Here is a 16,168-nt window from a genome sequence, read left to right as displayed (position 1 = left end):
CACAGTCCAAATATTAGTACAAGTACAAAGAATTATTCATGTCTGCACGATTCCATATTAATCAGGGGTTATTATTGTCAAATAAATGTTTGATATTACTTTGACTACCTGAAAAAGAGCTATGACATATAAACAAATATATTACTATGGAGATAGCCTCAGGTTTTAATACTGGCCCTTTCCAAGAGTATTTCGTAGCAATCTAAATGGCAACAGTTGATATAAATATCAAATATTGCCATGTCCATCTGCAATTAAAAAAAAAAAAAAAAAAAACTCTGTACATACAGTTCTAAAAGATTATTTTTTTATTTTTTATGTGGTAAATAAAATAAAATAAATTAATCTTTTAGAACTGGAAGCATGTCATTCAGCTAAATTCCTGATTTTGGGGGGGACGGACGGATGTGTGTGTGTATGTTTGTTGTTAATTATTATTATTGTGAGCTCATATTACTTTTGTATGCGAGTGATTCACAAATGTGTTATGCACTGATATATACTTTATACTGTGGAGTAATTTTGAGTGATTAGAACGGTAATTGCGATCATAACCACCTGAGATTTCAGATGGATCCACTAATAAAGGACGGACAACATTCTCCACCTTCTATGTACCTGCTTCTTGAGAATGTCGTTTAACGCGTTGAGGACTACAGGTGCTGTTTATCACGAGCACCGTATCGCGCTGATGTTGCTGTACCTCCCATGTCCGGTTAAGGAGAACTCGTTGGGGGATTATCTTTTAGCTGTCTACCTATTCAACTCCGGGTGGCCTAACTCACTGGGGCTATTCCTGACATCGCTTATAGGCGGGACAGCCTGGAACGGAGTTGCACTTTGCCCGCTCACATTCCAGGATCATCCCAGCCCACCGTATACACCTTCCAACAGTGTTTGTAGTCTGATGGGGCTCCCACTTGCAGCTGGTTACGGTACGGTGTGGAGGGATTTAAAGTCAGTGAGTATTACTACCAAGAATATTTTTGTGGATAAGGCTATCTTTATTATATCAACTGATATCCCCTATACAGAGTGCCAACAAATGGGATTATTCTATACAGGTTGAGTCTCCCATATCCAAAATGCTTGGGACCAGGGGTATTTTGGATAACGGAATATTCCGTATTTTGGAATAATTGCATATCATAATGAAATATCTTGGGAATGGGACCCCAATATTTACACCGTATGCATATATGTGTTATATGCACCTTATACACATAGCCTGCAGCTCATTTTATACAATATTTTCAATAATTTTGTGGCTCAAGCAAAGTTTGTGTACATACATGAAATAAATTTATGTTTCATTTATACCCTATACACACAGCCTGAAGGTAATTTTATACCATATTTTTAATAATTTGTGCCTTAGACAAAGTTTGTGTACATTGAACCATCAAAAATCAAAGGTTTTATTATCTCAGTCATGCCAAAATTATTCGGTATTTCGGAATATTTGGATATGGGAGACTCAACCTGTATAATTATACCTTCAAATTCACCAGATAAATAACTAATACCTATCTTTTTTGGAGGACTAACCAAAGGTTGAATGTTTAAGAGCTTTTGCTTTTTTCGCATTGGAGAACATTGTTATATTTCTATACAAAGTGTGCTATGATTACAATTTTTTCCTGCTGGAGCAACACTGTGACATTGACACATTTTAAGTGTGTTTTATTTTTTATATTGCAAGTTTGTACTGCTGGAGAAACATTATTACATTTGCACATTTCAGTATGTTACATCTGCTATAGAAGTATTATATTACGATTCCTTACTCCCCATTTTAAAATTTGTGATTGTATGCTAATAGATTACTGTTTACTCCCGGGAGTTATTTAGAATTATGTTTTATTAAGATGTATATTCATTTATCTATTTTATGTTTTATTATTTTTGAGCGCTACAGTACATCATTTTTTTTGTTACACGCAGACTGGCCTTCCTGTGCCGACTACATACTCTGCTCATTCTACTTGCTCTGTGGGTCCCTCGTGGGCAGCCCGGAATGGCGCCTCAGCTGAATAGATTGCTGTTTACGCCCGGGAGTTATTTCAAATTATGATTAAAAATTTATATTCATCTATTTTATAATTTTCTTATTATTTCTGAGCGCTCCGGTAAATCACTTTTTTTGTTATATTTTGTGTGTGGAGATTGGCATTCTCCACATGTTGCTGCTGATATGGCTGCTGTAATATTTTTATTCAGTGCAGGCAACTCATTAGGCGCTAGGTTTATTGTCATATTCAGTCCGCGTGTAAGCCTATGAGATAGTCATGCAAATCCATCTGGCCAGAGAGTTTGATAGCAAGTCATCCCTTCTTGTGGAATCCATGTAGGACAAATAGGGAGTCTGATTTACTGATAGAAGTAGTACGGTCCACGTAGACCTTTAGAGCACAGACCACATCCAAAAAGGCCTCACCTGCCGAGAGGTTTGGTGAATTAAAGGGCGGAACCACAAATTTCCTCTTTCAGGTGGAAGAGAGAAACCACCTTGGGAAGGAAACCTGGGTGTGTTCAAATAACAGTCGTGTCCTGATGAACTATCAAAAAGGGGGAGCGACAAGAAAGCTCCCCTAAATCAGATACCCTACAGGCAGATGCTATAGCCAGAAGAAACAGTATTCGCAGTGAGCCATTTGACATCCACTGATTCCAGGGGTTCGAATGGAGGTTCCTGAAGTGCTTTGAGCACCACTGACAAATCCTATGGAGCCACTGGAGGGACAAAGGAAGGTTGTATCTGTAGAACACCTTGCATGAAGGTGTGAATATCCGGTATAGGAGCAATTTTGCGCTGAAACCAGATAGACAAAGCAGAAACCTGCACTTTGAGAGAAGCTAGGCGGGGGGCTAGATCTAGTACAGTCTAAAGAAAGGCAAGAATTCGAGAAAGTTTAAAGACTTGAGGGTCATAGTATGCCATATTCTGTGGTAAATCCTGGCTGAGACCACTTTACATGCTCTGAATATGGCCTGGACCACAGAGCCGGAGAAACCCTTAGCCGTTAGGATGGATGTCTCAAGAGCCAAGCCGTTAGAGACAGACGTGCTAGGTCCGGATGTACACATGGACCCTGAGACAACAGGTCTGCTCCTGCCTGAATCTCCGAAGCACTCGAGGAAGCAGGGATATTGGAGGGAAGAGATATGCCAAATGGAAGTTCCATTTCACAGACAAGGAGTCTATGAAGGCCGCGTCAGGGTCCTTTGTTCTGGCTCCATAAATTGGAAGTTCGTAGTTGTGTCTTGAGGCCGTGAGATCCACTTCTGGAAGACCCCATTTGTCTATTAGAAGCTGCACTTCTGCTCATGGATGTAGAGACCATTCTCCTGCATGCACGTCGTGACGGTTGAGGAAAACCGCTTACTAATGGAGAATCCCCGGGATGATACTGCAGAGATGACTGGGAGATTGCGTTCACCCCATGTGAAAATGCGGGACACTTCTGTCATTGCGGACTGACTTGAGTGCCCCCTTGGTGACTGAGAAAGGCCACAGCCATCACGTTGTCGGTCTGTACTTGTACTGGCCTGTTTCTCAGAATATCCTGAGCTAGAGTGAGAGCTCCGTAGATGGCTTGAAGTTCCAGGATGTTGATTGGTAACACTCTCGACTGGTGACCATCAGCCCTTGAAGGATTGCTGGCCGGTTACTGCGTCCCACCCTCGGAGGCTTGCGCCCATGGTGAGGAGAGTCCAGTCCAGGATTCAAAAGGGACGACTGGTTTAAATGGGAGGTCTGTAGCCACCAGGCTAGGGACAAGCGAACCTCTGGGGGGAGGCTCATCATCTGGGATTTGAGCAGATGGAGTAGCCCGTTCCACCTGGAGAGGATCAGGTGTTGTAGGGACCTGGAGTGAAACTGGGTGAGCTCCACCATGTCGAAGGTGGACACCATTGATCCCAAAGCCTGCATTGCAGAGTGAATCGACACACTGCGATTGTAAAGCAGCCTGTGTAGTCTGTGCTGCAGTGCTGAAATCTTGTCCGCCATTAGGAAGATTCTCTGAACTCGAGAGTCCAGGAGGGCTCCCAAATGTACCATCCTTTGGCAGGGTGTAAGGGAAAACTTTTCCCAGTTGATCAGCCAACCGTGCATTTGCAGAAAGGCAATGGTTACCTGCAGATGGCGGTGAAGAGTATCTGGGAAGCTGGCCAACAATAAGAGATCGTCCGAGGGGCCAAATGGCAGAGCCTAAAATTGGTAATGTTGCTGCAGTGTAGCAAACCGGAGATATTGTTGAAGAGAAGGCGCCATAGGTACATGTAGGTAAGCATCCTGAATGTCTAGGGATATCATAAAATCTCCAGGCTCCATAGCTAGGATAATAGAATGGAGGGTTTCCATACAAAACCTGGGCACCCTGATAAACCTGTTCAGATATTTGAGGTTAGGCCGATGAGACCCATTGGGCTTCTGAACTAAGAAAAGGGTAGAATAATAGCCCTTGCCCCGTTGTGAGAGGGGACAAATTATTACTTCTGAATTCAGTAAAGACTGAATGGCTTTTTGGACAGTAGGGCCTTGGTTGGGTCCGATGGAGGTCCTGTGCAAAAGAGCCCATTTTCATTCTGAATCTGCTTTCCAGGAACGTAGCCAAAGAATACGGCAGGACACTTCCGAAGCGGCAGATATCATGGAGGCCAGGAGAGCCATATCCATAACTGCTTCGCCTAAGTAGGAGGCTGCATCTGTAATGTGAGATATGTAGGACAACTGTTCCATCGAATCATCATCTAGGGTAGGGGTTGAGGAAGAGTCCCTTCTAGGGCCTCTGGCCAACTCTCAATGGCTTTTGCCACTGAGGCCGTAGCCGGACGAGTAATGGCTCCTGTAAGAGTATATAGATTTATGACAACCTTCTATAAGTCTATCTGTAGGGAATCGGTATGAATCACCACCGGACCTAAGCCCGGGCGGATGAAATACAGACGCCCGAAGGCCGGCAGCTGAAGATCCCGACTAGGTAAGTAACAGCCCTCCCCCCTAGTGCCTAACCCTAACCTCCCCCAGGGGTGCCTAAACCTAACACCCCCTCCCCGCACCCTAAACCTAACCTCTCCACTGGTGGTGCCTGACCCTAACCCACCCCCTTCTCCTAGCCTAAACCTAACCCTCCCAGGGGGGGTGCCTAACCCTAAGTCCCCCGGGAGTCCCTAATCCTAACCCGCCCGGCTAAGCGATCCTGATGCCCGGTTTACCTACGATTGGTATGCCAGGCGTCGGGATTTTGGCGTGGGGCGGCTGATAGGCGTCGATATTTAGATGTCTATCATTAGTCCCATGCCGGGATTTCACAGTCGGGAAGCTGGCGGTCGGCTTCCTAACTGCATCCCATCTGTAGTCTCCTTCAAGGAGGTTCCAGTATAAATGGGTAACGTGACATTTTTAACCAGACGTGTTACATGAGAATCCACTGCTGGGGGAACTTTCCATTTAGTACAATCAGTAGCTGAAAGAGGGTAAAAGGAACTGAACCGGTTTTGGAATTTGAAACCTTTTACCAGGCATATTCCAAGCTTCACTCGTGATCAGATGAAACTCAGAGGAAACTGAGGTTGTTTTAAACGCTGGTGAAACAACCTTTTGACGTTTAAAAAGTGTTTGTTCTTAGGAGCAGGTTCATCCTCTACTAATTGTAGAATAGTTTTGACTCTCACAAGAGCAAGTATATTTAGTTTAGAGGGTGGCTCCTCTTCTCAAGAGACTGAGTCAGAGTTAGAGAGAGAGATCAGAGTCTTCTGCCTCCCCAGATATCATCCCAGAATCAGATAACTGTGCGGATTGGGAAGATATAGGGCCTGATTCAAGCCCGATATTCTGCGAACGCGCATGCTTAGTTCTGCGCGTGCGCAAACTACTCACTGCGATTGCATACCACTTGCTCCCCTTGCAAAGACAGCCCAGTGTAATGAGTGACAGGAGAGGCCATTTGTGGGCAGAACACTAATAACGGGGGGTTGGAGATGCGAACGCAGGCGTGCCAGAGTGTTTCAACGCCGTTTTGGAGGCGTGCATAATTAACAGGCAGCGTCTTAGTACGTGTCACTTGCCTTTTTTTTTTTACACTGATTTCCTCGAAATGCTTGCGGTAGGGTAAAGCTACCTCAAGCACTGCATTCACATCCGATGGTGCTCGATGTACCAATGTTTTAATACACTTCCTGGAGATGACGTGTTGCTGGTGCGAATGGGCGTACGCATACACAAAGTGGCCGCTCGCTAAGACATGGTGGGGCGTGCTTATGCCTTGGCGAGTGGTTTTGAGAATGACACAAGTATTGGTTTTCACAAAGTTTGCTGCTTCAGTGTTTTTTTAGACCTTTTTGTCAGATGTTACTATGGTATACTGAAGTAAAATTACAAGCATTTCATAAGTGTCAAAGGCTATTATTGACAATTACATTAAGTTTATGCAAAGAGTCAATATTTGCAGTGTTGACCCTTCTTTTTCAAGACCTCTGCAATTCTCCCTGACATGCTTTCAATCAACTTCTGAGCCACATACTGACTGATGGCCGCCCATTCTTGTCTAATCAATGCTTGGAGTTTGTAAGAATTTGTGGTTTTTTTGTTTGTCTACCCGCCTCTTGAGGACTGATCACAAGTTCTCAATGGGAATAAGGTCTGGGGTTGTTTCCTGCCCATGGACCCAATATTTCGATGTTTTGTTCCCCAAGCCACTTAGTTATCACTTTTGCCTTTTGGCAAGGTGCTCCATCATGCTGGAAAAGGCATTGCTAGTCACCAAACTGTTGTTGGATGGTTGGGAGAAGTTGCTCATGGAGGATGTTTTGTTATCTTTATTCATGGCTGTGTTCTTAGATAAAATTGTTGAGTGGCTCACTCCCTTGGCTGAGAAACAAACCCACACATGAATGGTCTCAGGATGCTTTACTGTTGACATGACACAGGACTCACCTTTCCTTCTCCGGACAAGCGTTTTACCAGATGTCCCAAACAATCTGAAAGAGGATTCAGAGAAAAAAAAGTTTAACCCCAGTCCTCAGCAGTCCAATCCCTGTACCTTTTGCAGAATATCAGTCTGTCCCTGATGTTTTTTCCTGGAGATAAGTGGCTTCTTTGCTGCCCTTCTTGACACCAGGCCATCCTCGAAAAGTCTTCGCTTCACTGTACGTGAAGATGCACTCACACCTGCCTGCTGCCATTCCTGAGCAAGGTCTGCACTGGTGGTGCCCCAATCCCGTAGAGGAATCAACTTTAGGAGACAGTCCTGGCACTTGCTGGACGTTCTTGGGTGCCCTGAAGCCTTATTCACAACTATTGAACCCCTCTCGAAGTTCTTGATGATGCAATAAATGGTTGATTTAGGTGCAATCTTGCTAGCAGCAATATATTTGCCTGTGAAGCCCTTTTTGTGCAAAGCAACGATGACTGCACGTTTCCTTGCAGGTAACCATGGTTAATGGAGGAAGCACAATGATTTCAAGCTCCACCCTCCTTTCAAAGCTTTCAGTCTGTTGTTCTAACTCCATTCGAATGACAGCGTGATCTCGAGCCTTGTTCTCGTCAACACTCACCTGTGTTAACGAGAGAATCACTGATATGATGTCAGCTGGTCCTTTTGTGGCAGGGCTAAAATGCAGTGGAAATTTTATTTTTGGGATTAAGTTCATTGCCATGGCAAAGAGGAACTTTGCAATTCATCTCATCACTCTTCATAACATTCTGGAATATATGCAAATTGCCATCATAAAAACTGAAGCAGCAGACTTTGTGAAAATCAATACTTGTATCGTCTCAAAACTTTTGGCCATGGCTGTAGAAAAAGTAGGGATTAGCGCTAGCAAAAGTCACATACAAACGCAGAAAAACATTACATGTTTACAATGGGCACTAAAATCAACCACACAGACTGCAGTGGCTGGTAGGATATAGCACTGTATAATCTGACCCGTGGGAGAGGTATACAGGGAGACTGGACCCAGCGTTCCTAGAGACTTGCTTGCAGAAAATGGCTGCCACGCTTCTCTGGGGGGCTGTGGGTGAGGGAGGAGCAGCCAAGGGAACACCAAGACCGCAGTGGAATGGCACCCTGGACTGGGGGAGGGGCTGTAGGGAGAGCGCCTTCTCCCCTTGCTGACATTAACCACTGGGTCCCCCGGCCTCCTTACATATGCCCTGCGCCAGTATGTTATATGCCCCGGTGGTCTAGTGGAGTCGTGAGCGCACCACTATCCACATCAGCACCTTCGGTCCATCTCCTGAGACCGGATGCAAGACTGCGCAACAATGCGGGTCCCCGAGAACAGGATTTGCCTTACCTGTCCCCTGAATTCCGGGCTGCAGTCTGGGGTCTGAGGAGCCTGCTAGCTAGTCCCCCTCAGAGCCCCAGTCAGAGTACCTAGCACAGGCTTGGAGTCACAGCACCTCAGAGGGGTGATGGGCGGCAGCACAGACATCCGGAGGACAGTCTGGTGCTGCTCGCCCTTTGTGGTAAAAAATAAGTTACAAAAATCATAAAATAAAAGCTTGGGCTGCTTAATGCAGCCCCCTGTTATAATGGTGGTCCAGCTCCTGCCGGACACCAACGAAACTGAAGTGCCCTCAGGCTGTGGGCGGGATATACTCCCAGCTGGCTCCATTGGGCATGTGAGATTTCGCAAGCATCGCAATAGTGCTGTAAGGGCAACGACAGCTACAGCTGTTGAAACAGTCAGTGTCACTGGCTGTTCATACATTGGATGGCACATCAACACACACTCGTAGATAGGAGCGCTATGCACCCTTGTCATTATCGGTGCTGCTGTCATTTACCATCCTACCCCACATTAATACATTGGGGAGAAGCGGTATCCTGTATAACGTGTGCTGGTACCCCTAAACCCCCATATTGCCTGCCGAGTGATACATCTCCCCCAGAATGCAGTATAAAATGCTCTTGGGATAAAGATATAGGGGTCTATGTACTAAACCTTGGAGAGAGATAAAGCAGATGGAGATAAAGTACCAACCAATCAGCTCCTGTCCGTTTACAGGCTGTGTTTTACAAACGTCAGTTAAGAGCTGATTGATTGGTGCTTTATCTCCATCCACGGCTTAGTACAGACACCACACATTATTATCTGGTTACTGTTGTGGTAGGTGTTTTATAACAATATCTGCTGCCAAAGCTTGTTTATAATAATTGAAGTCAGTACACTGTATTACATTCTACAATATGATCCTTCATAAGTTGCATATAAAATCTGTGAAGGCTTACATGTGCGCACAAGCGGAAGAGTTTACAAGATGAGACTTCCAGGTAAAATTTAACCCGCTGACTTAATCAGGTATTCGGGTATTACAGTAATCAGTTATTACTGGAGAGTCAATGTTTTTTGTACATTTAGTTGATATAGTGTAGTACAATGGATTTAAGCATTTGGCGGTTGATGCAGAGTTGATCACAACCTGTGCAGTTCCTCTCCCCTGCCTGGGGTGTTGCTCTCTGCATTGGTGCTTCTAGCACACACTGGTCTGTATCTCAGCAGTTTGTTGCATCAGCTGAGTGTGCTAGAAGCACCAGAGCTGAGAGAGACACCCCAGACAGGAAAGAGGAACTGCACGGGTTGTGACAGGTGGAGGGTGCTCGAATGAGCACAGTTACTGTAGATGTAAGTATGAATGACACAGAGTTGTACACATTTCAAGCACTTCTATGCTTATTAGTGAAGAGGTAGAACTGGGTTGTAACGGGGCGTTCTCATGTAGGTAAAGACGGAACTTGTGGCTATGCGGATTTGAATGCAAGTGTCTTTTGCACCATTGTACAGGATATGTACAAATGCATGGATGACGACTAGTAGCAAACCAGGTGTACACTTAAACACAGACACTTCGATATGCGTACAGACCTGCAAATATACACATTTACCGTGCACACTTATTTGGACCAACATATGCGCAATTTACTTCGCATCAGACAATTAGTGTGGGTATTGTAGGATGGTAATGGCATATAGGGTAAGTGTCACAGCTAGTAAGGCAGGTCTTGGCAGATGAGAAGTCAAAGTCCTATATGTGTAATTGCCTCTCGCACCAAGGCAGGGCAGGTGATAGCCATCTTCACTATGAGACCCCTAGGTGTGGTGATATACAGTATATGAATAGGACTCCTCATACAGGTGTATAACCACATTTGATTCTGTGCATGCAATGTGGGTACAAATGTGGACATTTTGCGTTTAGGTCTGAGTCTGCCCCTTTACCAGTTAAAAAGTTATTTTTCTTTTTAAAATTACACAAAAAAAAAAAAAAATTAATGATATAAAGTTAGGGAACCATGAAGAAGTGCATTTTTAAAATTTGTTCTGAATAATGCCTTATAATTAAAAATATATTACTCATAACCGGAACGACAAAAGCAGCGTTACAAAAATAGGATAACATTTGTCATGATAGAATAAAATTTTTTTAAAAAAAGATTAGGGTTTTGTCACCAAAAAGATTAAGACCTTCTATACTTTACCTGGATTTTCCTTGCCATTTGATACTTATATGTCTCTTCTTCTAATTTCATATTGTATAACTTTGCACGGAGGACTTTCATAGCCGTCTCTTTATTTCTGGTTTGAGATCTTTCCTGCTGACATTCAGAAACTATACCTTCAATGCAAAGAAAGGAAAAACAAACCATGTCAGATTATAGTAATCTCCATATATTGTTCTCTAATCTTCACTGTAAAACGAACATGAAATAATTTTGTACCAAGTAAATCACAGTAAATACATTATACACTAATAAAAAACAAATTTTCAAACAAGATCTAACCCAGATAGTAGTAAATTCAAGCCCCTGAAAATTATCTGAGTATCCAGATGTTGTTACGTTGTGCAGGCGTCATGCCCACATCACGATTTGGTATGTCCCAAATTCCCATTCCTTGTAAAAAATAGTTAGAGAATATATATATATATATATCTATCTATCTCTCTATCTCAAGAAAGATTGGTGGCACTCGCAGCTGTATGGGCGGGGTCAATCAATCGGAGGTCCCGCTCTCCTTCAGTTCAACGTTTCAAATTTATTTAAAATTTTTCACCAGGAAACTTTGTTTGTTTTAAGACAAACTTTACAAAAGTTGCAGCTGACCGAAAACTACCAATTCAAAAACCATATCTTAGCAGAGGTGCTCAACTGGAGAAGTGGCCAGCAAACCTAGGTGGTACTCGAGCTTGAATGCTACTTATGCAGCCTTCATGACCATAACCCTGGACCAGTCCTCATGGTGCAACATTGCATAATTGAGGTCATGGTCAAACCCTGGTGACACGCTAATTGCTGGAAGGAGACTGGCTGAGTCAGACGCCGGAGGAGCCAAGCTGCAGAGCGTGCCAGACAGGGAGACAGAGAGAACAGTGTCATTTTACTACTGGGGTGGAGGCCTAAACAAGCAAATGGGTATATAGAGAGCACTCGGTAAGTGCAGCAGAGAACCGATAGCCCGGTCCAAGGCCACCGTCTTCTCAGTGTCCCAGGGAAGAGAAGTGGCGGCGGACCTCTGAGGTCGAATACATATTTTTGGGAAATTATGCCCTGCACCCAGGCACCGGCCATCAGGTGCAGTTAGCGTTAGGTTTTGGGGGAACGAGGTTAAGATTAGGCACCCCTAAAGGGGAGAGTTAGGGTCAGGCACCACTGGGAAGGGGGGTTAGGTTAAGGCACTAAAGGGGGAGGGTTAGGGAAGAAGGGGGGAGACTTAGATTTAGGAACTAACAGGGAGGGTTAGGGTACGGGGTTGAAGAGTTAGGGTTAGGCTACAAGAAAGGAGGGTTAGAGTTAGGGGGAGAAGGGCAAATATACTTACCCGACCCGTGACGCGATACCAACCATCGGGATGCCGCTGTCGGTATTGTGACAGGAGGCATCCTGACAACCGGCATTACATACCCATTCCTTTTTAACAACTAACTTAAAATTTGAGTTTGCAAAAACCAACAAAAACAGCATTCACTGTAAATAACAACATTAAAGCGATCATTAAGAAATGACTTATGATGAAACGTACAGATTCAAAAACAAAAATTACAAAACTTGGAACGCTGTTTTTTTTAAAATAAAATTGACCTTCAACATCTCAATGCTATAAAATGCCACTACCAAATTTTCATTGAAAACTTTCAAGAATATTTCAATGAAGATTATGCTAATTTATTGGGGGTGAAAAAAGGTGGTAGCCTCTGGCTTTAACACCTGGGGCTATTCCATTACAGCCACATTTTCTTGCCTGATTAATTATCAGTTATCGTGTGTGAACACATAGAATCCGTGAAAAGTTCAGACCCGAAAAGAAATACGTATTAAGTGCAGTGCTGCGGGCTGACTTCAGGGCTAATTGGATAGCCCCAGTGTATCAATTAGCCCGTGGTTAATTACCGCAACTAATTTAATTCCCCCCATAGTCTAAAACTGGTGTTCTCAAACTATAATTTCCATTTATACTTGCTAATCATATCCTATGATACATAGTTCTCTCTATTAGATTATCTTTGTTTTAACACAGGTTAGCTTTTACCAGCGTAATCTTATGGCAAAATTGGTTTGTTACCCCAATTAGGGAGCACTTGTTCCATTGTTAGAGTCTGTATATATGTATAAGGTGGTTGGCGTTTGCCATCTGTGAACATAGTTGCGCTGGAGATGTGCGTTTATATGAGCATGATGCTATCACCAGACTAACGAAAACATGAGATAATACCAATACACTTTCAGTCATAACACTGTTGTGGGATTTTTCCAAATGGAAAGTTCCCATTTAAGAGATGGAAATCTTTATAACTACTTAGGACATTATAATTCCTAATTATTTTAATATGAATAAAATAAATGAAAGCATTCTGTCTCCAGTATAATTTTATGTATTGTTCTTACACAGAAATCTCCAGCAGACTGCTAATTAGCACTGCAGATCGCAGTCCCCATTATTATCAATGGGGACTATGATCTGACCCCTATGTACAAAACTCCAAAAAGCGAAGCTTTTCGGAGTTTAGCCCTGGTAGTTTACACCAGTGGTTCTCAAACTCTGTCCTCAGGACCCCACACAGTTCACCTTTTCCAGGTCACCCAGCAGGTGCACAGGTGTATTCATTACTCGCTGACATTTTAAAAGTTCCACAGGTTGAGCTAAGTTATTTCACTTGATTCTGTGAGGAGACATGGAAAACATGCACTGCTTGGGATCCTGAGGACAGACTTTGAACCTGTGGTTTTCACCATCTACAGATGGTGTAAACTAGTATAGGCCTATGGAGTCTCCAGGGGCAGGAGAGCGATCTTTCGATCTCTCTCTCGCAATCCCCGGGACGGCTCCGGGAGCTGACACAGTCTCGCTCTTCTGTGAAAAAAGTCTCTAATTTGCCGGGGATATAACCACTGTCCCTACGAGTTCCCCTTTGTACATAGCGGGGATATTTTCATTTGAAATTAAAATATCCCCTGCAAGTTGGATACATAATTGCGGCAATACTGCGGTTATTAGTACATAGATCCCTAAATCACTGTTTGGTTTGTCATGCAGTCCCAATGTGCTCGCACTTTCAGGATTAACATATACCCCTTTCACATTGCAAAAATGACCCTGAATATTGCCAGGTCGAGGTGCAGTGTGAACGTGCCACCAATCAAGCAGGGTTGAACACGGGAACAAGCCAGGTGGAAGTGCAGTGAGAACAGGCCCTACCCGGATTATCCAACCCAGGACTCCGCAAACAACGCTGATTGGATGTTGCTGGGTCTCACTTGATGTCATCAGCAGCCAGACACACAGGCATCACACTGCAGACAACGGCAGCATTCTGGCAGTCTGAAAGGGGTTAATACCACTACTGTCATTACAGTGATGGCTAATTGGAATGATGAAGAAGTGAACTGTACAGCCATGGCCAAAAGTTTTGAGAATGACAAGTATGGGTTTCACCTAAATCAACCATTTATCGCATCATCAAGAACTTCAAGGAGAGAGGTTCAATAGTTGTGAAGAAGGCTTCAGAGCTTGCTCAGGAATGGCTGCAGGCAGGTGAGAGTGCATCTTCACACACAGTAAGGTGAAGACTTTTGAAGCATGGCCTGGTGTCAAGAAGGGCAGCAAAGAAGCCACTTCTCTCCAGGAAAAATATCAAGGACAGACTGATATTCTGCAAAAGGTACAGGGATTGGACTGCTGAGGACTGGGGTAAAGTTATTTTCTCTGATGAATCCCTTTTCAGATTGTTTGGGGCATCTGGAAAAACCCTTGCCCAGAGAAGGAAAGGTGAGTGCTACCATCAGTCCTGTGTCATGCCAACAGTATAGCATCCCGAGACCATTCATGTGTGGGGTTGCTTCTCAGCCAAGGGAGTGGGCTCATTTGCCTAAGAACACAGCCATGAATAAAGAATGGTAACAAAACATCCTCCAAGAGCAACTTCTCCCAACTATCCAAAAACAGTTTGGTGACGAACAAAGCCTTTTCCAGCATGATGGAGCACCTTGCTATAAGGCAAAAGTGATAGCAAATACCTCTTTTCCACCAAAAACCCGGGTTCAACCACGGTTTTCAGACATGGTTCCAACCCAGGTCAGACACCATTTGCACAGCACCATCAAACTGTGTTATTCTCAGGTCAGCTCCGTTCACACTGAACCTGGGTCTGCCCTGCTAAACTTCTGAGGTCATAAAAAGTGTGAGGTGACTTCTCCACAACCACCAATCAGCTCATTTTAGGCATGACTAAGGTAACCTGGGTTGCACCATTTACACTGCACCATTACCCAGGCTACCAGAGTTGGATTGCCGGGTCACTTGACCAGGGTTATATTTCAGGGAGAAAAAGGAGGGGGGTTTAACCCCCAATTGTTCCTCAGCACACTGAATAGTACCTGCAACAATATATGAAGACTATATGGTCATAGAAATCAGAGATATTAGTTGCATGCATTTGCAAATACATGGGAAGCTGCTAGGCCACATCACGGCTTCTCTGTCACTAACAGTCCCTAACACTAAGGAGTTCACATCCGGGGCGCAGTGCACCCCGAAAAACGTCCAGCCCAGGACCCCCCCAGGGCATCACACGAAAAATGGAAAAAGAGTGACAGTGCAGTGTAAAGTATAGGTGTGTAAGACTAATTAATGAGTGTATTTGCAAATGCAAATGGTGTAAAAGGGGTATAAGCGGCTCAGGGAACAAAACATCGAAATTTTGGGTCCATGGCCAGGAAACTCCCCAGGCCTTAACCCCATTGAGAACTTGTGGTCAATCCTCAAAAGGCGGATGGACACACAAAAACCCACAAATTCTGACAAACTCCAAGCATTGATTAGGCAAGAATGGGCGGCCATCAGTCGTTTGTGGCCCAGAAGTTGATTGACAGAATGCCAGGGTGAATTGCAGAGATCTTGAAAAAGAAGGGTCAACACCGCAAATATTGATTCTTTGCATAAACTTAATGTAATTGTAAATAAAAGCCTTTGAGACTTATGAAATGCTTGTAATTTTACTTCAGTATACCATAGTAACATCTGACAAAAAGGTCTAAAAACACTGAAGCAGCAAACTTTGTGAAAATTAATACTTATGTAATCCTCAAAACTTTTGGCCATGGCTGCACACTATGCTGTCAGAAGGTGCATCATGCTCTCACTGGCAGTCAAATAACAGTAGAGCACACACACAAACTCAGGGCTACACAGTGGTAATCCATCAGCTATGATTCCTGCAATGCTGTGAGCAATCCCCACCTCTCCCTTTTTATCTTTGTGAGCCTGAAAAAGTAAAATTTTTAATGACATCCATGGTGTTTCACAGGGCTGACCCAGGTTCGGTGTGAACGGGGCCAACCTGTGAATAACCCGGGTGGAAATGCAGTGTGAAAGGGGTCTGACCCGGGTCGCAGCAGGGTTGGACCAGTATTCAAAATCCTGGGACAGAGCCAGGTTTGCGATATGAAAAGTGGCATAAATTACATGAGTCACGGCGTGTGACTTTTATTGCTTTGGCTAGAATGTACCTATAAATGTGCTTTCCCATATTAAAAGTGTGCGTGGCATATGTAGATGCTCTCTGACTGTACAGACAGAGGCCTGGTTTTCAGTACCTGTACAAAGCAATAATACACAACAGAACACAACCTTAATGCAGCATTTCCATGCCTTGGATAACATT

The 16,168-nt window shown here is 43.9% G+C and overlaps 1 protein-coding gene across 1 annotated transcript in view; it reads right to left on the bottom strand.

Annotated features, from left to right (window-relative positions):
• The window catches only part of MTRF1L (mitochondrial translation release factor 1 like), a 35,734-nt gene that overhangs the window by 5,116 nt on the left and 14,450 nt on the right, over positions 1-16,168 (bottom strand). The window contains exon 6 of the mRNA XM_088474377.1: positions 10,491-10,627. Coding sequence (XP_088330503.1) covers positions 10,491-10,627 — 137 coding nt within the window. The remainder of the gene's footprint in view (positions 1-10,490; positions 10,628-16,168) is intronic.

Source organism: Taudactylus pleione, unplaced genomic scaffold (genome assembly GCF_031769625.1).
Source record: "Taudactylus pleione unplaced genomic scaffold, aTauple2 ptg000154l, whole genome shotgun sequence".
NCBI classification, from domain to species: domain Eukaryota; kingdom Metazoa; phylum Chordata; class Amphibia; order Anura; family Myobatrachidae; genus Taudactylus; species Taudactylus pleione.
This window is presented reverse-complemented; position numbering and strand designations above follow the sequence as displayed.